Here is a 9054-nt window from a genome sequence, read left to right on the forward strand (position 1 = left end):
CAGAAAAAATCTGAGAAGTACATTGGGGGGGGGGTTTCAAATCCCTCAAAATAATAGTAGCAGCAACTGTAGCTAAGCGACCATAACAGTACTGCCAGCATTCAAGCCTTGATTTCTGTCAGTACAGAGGCAGGGGGAGGCATCAGAGCCCTTTCAAGTCTTTCTTTTAGCCTTTCAGGGAAGACTCACTGGGACTAGGCCTGGCAGCAGCTACTGGGTGACACATTGGGTGCGTTCAGACGCGGCATTTACAATGGAATCTGTGCCGGTTGCAATCGTTGTACTTACCAGCATTCAGACGGCGAACATCTGTCTTCCCTCCCTAACCGTTGTAAAGCCCTTTAAACCGTTGCACTCTGCCACTAGGTCCCCAAGTGGTGGTATCCTAAGTGCAACGGTTGCATTCGCTTAACCCCGCCATCTGATCGCTCTCCACCGGTGCCTAGCCACTTCCGTTCGGAAGCCTGAGGCTTCCGATTTTCCCCCGCCATTTTTTAAAAATTAAGCAATATGCGCTTGGGGGAAGCTTCGCCCTGAGCGTTTGTTTAAAAAAAAAAAAAAAAGCCCTTATTGTAGCGTATTGGAGGAGTCCGGGACTTAAGGGAGGCCAGTTTGGTATTTAAACTTTAAAGGTAAGTCCTTACCTTTAAAGTTTAAATGTAATATGGGATGTTTTGAGCATGCGCAAAGATCGCCATTCTGTGGATGGCTGCCTATGCGCATGCTCAAACTGAGTTAAAAAAAAAAAAAACCGACGCCCACAGCGTGTGAGCGGGCATACAGCGATGGGATCCGCAAAATAGAGGTGAGTGTGATCGCATTTCAGCCGGCATAAATCGCACCAGTTCCAACCGGTACAGTTTATGCCGGCTGAAGCGCCGAGTCTGAACGCACCCACTCTCAAGCTAACTTAAACTCACAGGGTTGTTGTGAGGTTAAAATGCAGGAGAAGAGTAGGATGTAAGCTGCTTTGAGTCCCTATAGTAGAGAAAGGTGGGTTATAAATGATGTAAATAATAAACATAGCTGAAGACATAGGACAGGTAAAGGGTAAATTGGTGGGTGGGAAGAAGAGAAGGAACCAGAGAAAGGTGAGGAGGAAATATAGAGGGGGGTGTACAGGGAAAAATGAAAGTTGCAGCTTCCACACTATGCAACTGGGCCCATGCTGGCAGTCAGCATTGCAGAACTCAGCCATACTTTTTTCCAGTTTAAAGGCTGCTGGAGGAGGAAAAGCTGAAGACCGGGGGGGGGGGGGCAAATAAAAGTAGGTTGGCTGATGGGTGGGAAGGAGAGAAAAGCAGGGAAAAGGGAGATGCTATGGGGCTTTCAGGGAAGGGAAAAAGGAAATAGTGGAGGAGGGGAAATGAGATGCTTCTCCACAAGGCCTTGTGGGTCACCCACTTGGGGTTTTTTGTGTGTTTTTTGACAAATTTTTCCATTTCCAAAATTGTTTTGTTCTATAAAATGATTAATGAATGGCTGTACCACCAGCCAAATCAGGTTGTTTCAAAGCTGTAATCGACTTTGTCCTGGTCCCTATTAGCCAACATGTGACATATTATAGAGGCAGTGTTGTATAGTGGTTGACTAAGATCACTTGGTTTCAAATTCCTCCTGTCAACTCAATGAATGGGGAAGGAAAAATAATTCATTACATCCTGAACTCTTTGAGGACAGGTGGAATACAAATATCTATTAAGTGCAATTCTCTTAATAAAATGTATTATTTATACCCCACTTTTTCCCCAGTGGGCATCCAAGTGTCCCACAGTGTTTTCTCCACTTTATGCTCTCAACAACCCTGTGAGGTAGGTTAGGCTGAGTCTGTGTGTCTGGCCCAAGTTCCCACTTTAAGCTTCCCTGCCAGGCTGGCAATTTCAAACCAGGGTCTCCTAGATCCTAGTTTGATTCTAACCATGGCACCATGTCTTTGAGATACTTATGTAGCATGTAAAATTAGCACAGTAAATACAAGCTAAAGAAAATAAAAGTAAAATCAGAAAATTGTCTGGAAAATTCATTTCACTGTTTGCTTGCTTTTCCTTTGGGGAATGGGTTCCACTGGTTTGATGTTCCATCACAGAAAAAGACCCCCCCAAAAAAATCATTTTAGTCTACCACTGCACCAACATTGAATTCTTTTAAGCCCAGACTTGAGCAGCTTAAATAATCAAATATGTAGACACCATCTGTTTCAGTCTCTAATGCAAAGAGCGAGATCTCAGTTGAACTTGCTGGTTAGAAGCAATTTGCCAGTTTCCTCAAGATCTAGGGTACACATATGCTACAGAATGCAAGTAACTTTGCAGCCACAAATCCCCTCCCATCCCCATAATTCTAGTAATTGTACTTGTTTGCAGCTGTCACACACAGGAAAAATAGCATAGAATGCATTATTCAACATACAGATATTAATTAGTATATAAGAATTTTGTTATGGCCAGTGGCTAATACAATAAACTTGATGATATTAGTATATAAGGCCAGTGGCTAATACAATAAACTTGATGATGATTAGTATATAAGAAATTATTATTCCTTTTAAAAGGTTGAGAGGTCCCTTTTAAACAATGCTCCTGGATTGGGGGGGGGGGGGGGAGAAGAAAAAAAGCTGTGAATTGTGACTGCAAATCGGAACTCCCATAGATCAAGTGTTGATCTGAAGAGCATCCTGACAGGAGAATGCCAAGACGCCTGGATTGGGGGGGGGGGGGAGAGAAGAAAAAAAGCTGTGATTGACTAATTTTTCAAACTGAGTGCAGATAATGTTGAGGGGAAAAACTCTGTTCCCATCTAATTAGGTAGCTAGGGTTCCCATATAAGTTAACTGACTGGTTGAATATTGTTAAGTATTTAATACGGTCAAATAGTCTGTAAGTGTCTGTTCAGCGACAGCCCAAGAATAGTTCCCTGAATGGTTCACATTTATTATAACATTGTCCAACACTGTTAGATATCACAATAATTCATTACAATATTTTAAGTTTATTTCATTGTTTCACAATAACACTTAACCAGTTTGGTTGGGGATTAGCATAACCATGCAACTGACTGGTTATTAAAGTACTTTTGCAGCTGTTCTAATAAAGTTAAAGGTAAAGGTTCCCTTGCTCAAAAGACAGTTGAATCCGACTCTAGGGTTGCGGTGCTCACCTCCGTTTCAAAGCCGAAGAGCCAGCGCTGTCCGAAAATGTTTCCGTGGTCATGTGGCCGGCATGACTAAACACCAAGGTGCACGGAACTCTGTTACCTTCCCACCGAAGTGGTACCTATTTATCTACTTGCAGTTTCTTGCTTTCGAACTGCTAGGTTGGCAGGAGCTGGAACTAGAGACGGGAGCTCACTCTGTCATGCGGCAACTTGGGTCTTGAACTGCTGAACTATTGACCTTCCACAGCCTGCAGTTCAGCGTCTTAACCACTTGAGCCACCGCAGCTCAATAAATAAATAAAGCAGCTAATAAAGTTACTGCTTTATAAACACTTGACCAATACCTGACTGGATCTGATAACATCTTAAGTAATTGTTGCAGATGTCAAGGTCACTGGCTTTAAGCCACTGCTGTTTTAATATGGAATGCAACAGCTGGTAAAGCAAGTGTTTTTAAAAAAGTAGAATCAAAGGCTGGGGTTACCATTTGAACCAGTTTACCCATTTCCAGCTACAGTATCTTAAGGAGTGTGAGCACCAGAAACTAGGCCCATGTCTGCTGCTGTTCTTGCTGCCAATACAGAGGTAGTCTCAACCAAATAAGCTTGCCGTATTTCACTTGCTTGTCAAAGGGTTTCAGGGGGTAGCAGTGTGGGTCTGAAGCAGAACAGCTTCCACCCTGAAAATCTTGTTGGTCTCTACAGTGCTCCTGGACTCAAATCTAACTTGTCAAAAAGTGTTTCTAGCATGCAGTGTGACTCGGTTGCAAACATGTTCACCTTGTTTTAACACAACTCTTTCTTTGCCATCACACATTGCCATTTCATCCAACCTACAGGGTTCGTCAGTAGCGTCCTAATGATATCAGGGATGCTGCTAAACCAGATTGTGTGCGTTATATACCAAGTTAGATGTGAGCAAGTGAGGCCCAAAAGAAGTCTTGCCCTCTGGTTTAGTTCACATATTTCCAGGTGCAGCCAGAGGCCATCACTACTACTGGAGGAGTCAGGAATGGAAAAAGAGATGGGTTACAGGATTTATTATTTATTCATTCAATTTATACCCCGCCCTCCCTGCTGAAGCAGGCTCAGGGCGGCTTACATAACAAGTCAAAACACATAAAATAACAATTAACAGTCATTAAAAATCCAAACTATCGTAAAGTGCTAGTGACAACAAAATTAATAGTAGTAGTATTGCATAGAGATGGCGGAAACAATCATGATGGAATATTCAAGTGGGATCCAATCTGTGTTGATGAGCAGCTCATCTTGATCTGTTTATGCGGCAGGCACAGGCTGCTGATGGTAGTCCAGGGGACTAGGGCCTTATCACAGTTCAGTCATTAGATGCAGCTCCTTGAGTGAAGGCCCGGTGGAAGAGCTCCATCTTGCAGGCCCTGCAGGGCCCTGATGTCTTCTGGGAGCTCATTCCACCAGTACGGAGCTGCCACTGAGAAGGCTCTGGCCCTGCTTGTGGCCAGCCTGGCATCTTTGGGACCCGGGAGGGCCAGTCAGTTTGGAAACCTGAACACAGTGCTGTCTGGGGAACATGCGGGGAAAGGCAGTCCCTCAGGTATGTCAGCCCCTGACCATAAAGGGCTTTAAAGGTAAGAACCAACACCTTGAAGCGAATTTGGTATGCTATCGGCAGCCAGTGCAGTGCTTTCAGCACAGGCTGGATGTGCTCCCGCATGGGGAGGCCCATCAGAAGCCTGGCTGCAGCATTTTGCATTACCTGTAGCTTCCAGGTTTGGGACAAGGGCAGCCCCACTTAGAGAGAGTCTAATCTCAAGGTGACCATCGCATGGACCACTGTTGCCATGTCGCTGCATTCAAGGAAGGGAACCAGCTGCCTAATCAGTCGAAGATGGTAAAAGGCTGACTTGGCAGTGGCTTCTACCTGGGCCGCCATTGTTAAGGAGGCATCCAAGAGCACTCCCAAACTCCTAACCTCTGGTGCTGGCACTAATGGAGCCCCATCGAAGGTTGGGAGTGGGATTCCCTAACCCTGGACTGCCTCGGCTCAGGCAGAGGACCCCCGTCTTCGTCAGATTCAATTTCAGTTGGCTCAGTCAAAGCCAACCAGCCACGGCTTGTAACGCCAGGTCCAGATCTTCCCATTTAGAGTCGGACTGGCCACCCAACAACAGATAGAGACTGCTTTGGCAGGGAGGGCAGGGTATAAATTGAATAAATAAGTAAATAAATAAATAGAGCTGGGTGCCATCAGCATACTGGTGATATCGACCGTGTCAAATGCTGCCGACAGGTCTAACAACAACAGCACTGCCGATCTGCCCCGATCCAGATGCCTCCGGAGTCAAGTGCTGGTACCTTAAGGGCTAGGAGCATCAGAAACTTAACTACTCACCAAGAGTTATGTCTGTGTGTGGAACAAGGGATGGGAAACAGTTAACATGCTAAGTTAGTGGTCAGAGAATCTTGGGTCTAATCTAGATGAGTCCTAGCAGAACTGTGCTACAGACAAGGTAACTTTCTTGCCTCCCGCTGCAATGCTCTTTGGTACCCCCCCCCCAAAAAAAATTATGCCTCCTGAGCAACGTTCCCTCTAAGCTGTGAAGTCTTGTGAGCAAAAATTCTACTTTGTGAGCTACTGGCATTAAAGTTGTGAGCAAGCGATTTGGCTCCTGCATGAATTAGTTTGCTCTGGAGCCATCCTTCCTGAGCTGAAACAAAAATGTGTGAGCCAGAGGCTAAAAAACTGTGAGCTAGCTCGCACCAACTCAGCTTTGAGGGAACCCTGCTCCTGAGTCAGTGGACCTTCCAGGAATATCAATGGAGGGAGTTAGTGCAGAAAATTGACCAAACCCATTCTCCTACTCCTGGTGAAGGAAATTAGGATCCAAGTTTATATTTTTACATCCCCAGTATATAAGAGGCGGTCAGCTGGCAGCACTGCTTAGTGGCCTACCTCACATAGCAGAATCACCAAAGGAAACACACCATGGTGTGTAATAAGGACCAGAATTCAAAACATCTTGCATATATACAAGACACTTGGTGGTTGTTATTATTGTCATCACCAAGTGTTGCAACCAGGGTCATATCAGCCAATGGCATTTGAACTATGCAGCAACCACTACTTTAAAAAATGGTTCTCAAATTTGCACTTCCCATCCTTACATTACACATGGAGGCTGTGATCCTAAGCCTACTTACTAGGGAGGAAGACCCACTGATCTCAGGTGTACTTATGGGTAAACATCCTTAGGATTGCAGTATTTCAAGAGTAAGAAGGGAAGTCTTCTTCTGTATAGTTCTTCTACTTTTCTGGTTATTAAAGAAGCAAGGATATGGATGTTTCTGTAGGAACCAAAGCATTCAGCTTAAGTTAATGGCCTTCCTGTGGCCATAAATCATAAGGACGTGCTCGACACAAGAAAATCACTTAATTATTGGTTTTACACAAAACTTCTGGTCCCTCTGCTTCAATGTTCTTCACCAATATTACCATCTGGTAATTTAAAACAAAACAAACCTCGCCCAGACCCATGCCAAATGTAACTCCATTGTATGGGCTGGGTCAACATTGTATGAGGTGGGTCAAAATCTCATGCGACCCCATGGGATTTTCAAGGCAAGAGACTAATTAGGTGGTTTGCCATTGCCTGCCTCTGTATAACAACCCTGGGCTTCCTTAGTAGTCACCAATCCAAGTAATAACAAGGGCTGACCCTGCTTAGCTTCCGAGATCTGATGAGATTGGGCTAGCTTGGGCCATCTAGGACAAGTAGAACCTTAATCTATAATCCCATTATACGCAAAAAAAAGTGTCACCACACCATTCAGTCTCCTCTCACCAATGGCTCAGTTGCTGAAATGCCACAGAGCCATTTCAATTGCTGTGGGGAAGGGTCAGTCATAACACTTGTGGGTGGGCACTACGCTGCTGCTAGGAAGGAGGAATGTTGATTTGTATAGGGAGATAAAGTCGTTAGCCATCTTAAAATGAAATAAACAGAACTGAGACACAGAGAAATGTGTGCTACAAGGCAGCTGATGAGTCTGGAAGTTTAAGGAACAGATTAGATATGAGCTAAAGGTGCTCAGGAACCAGATGGGGCCATGGCGTAAGAGCATCTAGATCCAGATTACGCAGGAGGGATGGGTCTGCTGCAAGGAGTGGAGACATAAAGGAGCGATGCAGGCTCATGATTAACAGTTTAAAACTAAGCACTAGGAGAGCCTGCTTCAGATATCAGCTTATGTATTACCTCTTAGGATGGCCTTAGGCAAATCACTTTCACTCAGCCTGCACCCTATTATTCCATCTGCAATACGGGTACAACAGATGACCACTTATGGGGGATGACTGGGTTAAAAAGGTCTCTTACACTGAACTAGAGAAGTTCTGGAAATAGTTCGACTGGAAAATGCCTATCAGTGACATCAAGCATAACCAGATTCCAAATGCCCCAACCTTTTACTGATTGCAAGAAGGTGGATGGAAATGAATTCTTAAACACTGTCCAGCAAAAGGGCTTTGCTTTACATAGGTAGCACATCACAGCATCTAGATGTCATGTAAAAGCCTCTGTTCCTATAAAGCTGATATCATTGTAATTCTGGATGCAAATGGGTTGGGGGAGTCTTTTTATTAGCTGACCTTGCATTTCATACCTGGCAGCAGATCAAGGACAGGAGAAAATGGAATACAAGGGCAGCCACCACAATTCTGTTTCCGCCAAGTGACTTCTTTGTACCCTTCCTCCAGCTCCAGCAGGATGCTCCACCTCCAAGGATACATAATGTTTCATGAATATTCTGTCCTATTCTTAGGAAAGTTAGGGCGAGATTTCAAGAATCCGGGCTGCTTTCAAGAATTTGGGCACCACAGTCCTACACAGATTTATTCCAGCATAAGTAAACTGGTTTTAATGGGAGTAACTTTGCGTGGGATTGCACCGAGACTAAATGCAACCAGATTCTTATCATGGAATCAAGAATCTGATATTCTCCTTACAAGGAGAGATCACTGGCTTATAGCACAACAGGTTTACTTAGAAGTAAGTCGCACGGAATTAAATGAGAAAGGGCGCATGAGATTCCTGCCTTCTTCTGTGCTGCTGTTTCAGTGCAAACCACGAAACTCAGCTGCTCCTGGGATCAGAGTAGGAGCACCTCTCGCTGACTTCACGAGCCTAGAAGCTCCAGAGCTCGATTCTTGTCACTCACCTCCCGGGCCGATCGGATATGCTTGCGCACCGCCTCCTTACAGGGATAGATGACCTCGCCGAAGCTGGGCTGGAAACAGGTTTCCACCCGTGTGAGTCCTCGATAAGAGCCACTCACGAAAGCCGGCCAACCCAGCTCCAGCACTGGGGGCTCAATGTCCGACTGGAGGGGGAAGTAAGTGAGCGACGAGCAATCCAGGGAGCCGTTTAGCGACTGGTCGGCGGAGCCTTCCTCGGCCCCGGGCGGCGGCACTGCAGTTCGCAGGATAGCCTGGATCTCGGGCTCGGAGAGGAAGGAGCGCATCTTCTCCCGGCGCAAGAAAGCGCGGAAGGCTTGCAGGCCGGAGGCGACGAGCACCTCCAGCGCCAGGCGCTGCGCCTCGCTGTAGGCTGAACTCTGAGCCGAGTTGGGCTCCCAGCCGTGGAACCCCCTGAGAGGCGCGTCATCCAGGCACTGGGACAGGTTCGCCATGGGCCACCCGATAACCCCACCAAGGGCACCGTCCCCGGGGAATCAAACTCCGCGGGCGACTTGTACTTTTTATAGGGCGTTTGAACCTAAACTCCCGTCCGCGCCTCTGCGATAGGCTGCTGCGACTCTCTCGCTCCTCCCGTAGGATTCGAGGGTTGGCTACGTTTGAAATTGTTTTTCCAATCAAGCGTGCCGGGAAGAGAGGCGGAGCTGGGCGGGATAAGCTGTCCGG

At 46.0% G+C, this 9054-nt stretch overlaps 1 protein-coding gene across 1 annotated transcript in view; it reads right to left on the bottom strand.

Annotated features, from left to right (window-relative positions):
- Positions 1–8844, bottom strand: part of FAM83D (family with sequence similarity 83 member D) — a 23369-nt gene extending 14525 nt beyond the window's left edge. Inside the window, exon 1 of the mRNA XM_015407529.1 lies at positions 8352–8844. Within this exon, the coding sequence (XP_015263015.1) occupies positions 8352–8822 (471 nt within the window). The 5' untranslated portion in view covers positions 8823–8844. The remainder of the gene's footprint in view (positions 1–8351) is intronic.
- Between the last annotated feature and the right edge of the window lie 210 nt (positions 8845–9054).

Source organism: Gekko japonicus, unplaced genomic scaffold (genome assembly GCF_001447785.1).
Source record: "Gekko japonicus isolate JY-2015 unplaced genomic scaffold, Gekko_japonicus_V1.1 scaffold950, whole genome shotgun sequence".
In the NCBI taxonomy this organism is placed as follows: domain Eukaryota; kingdom Metazoa; phylum Chordata; class Lepidosauria; order Squamata; family Gekkonidae; genus Gekko; species Gekko japonicus.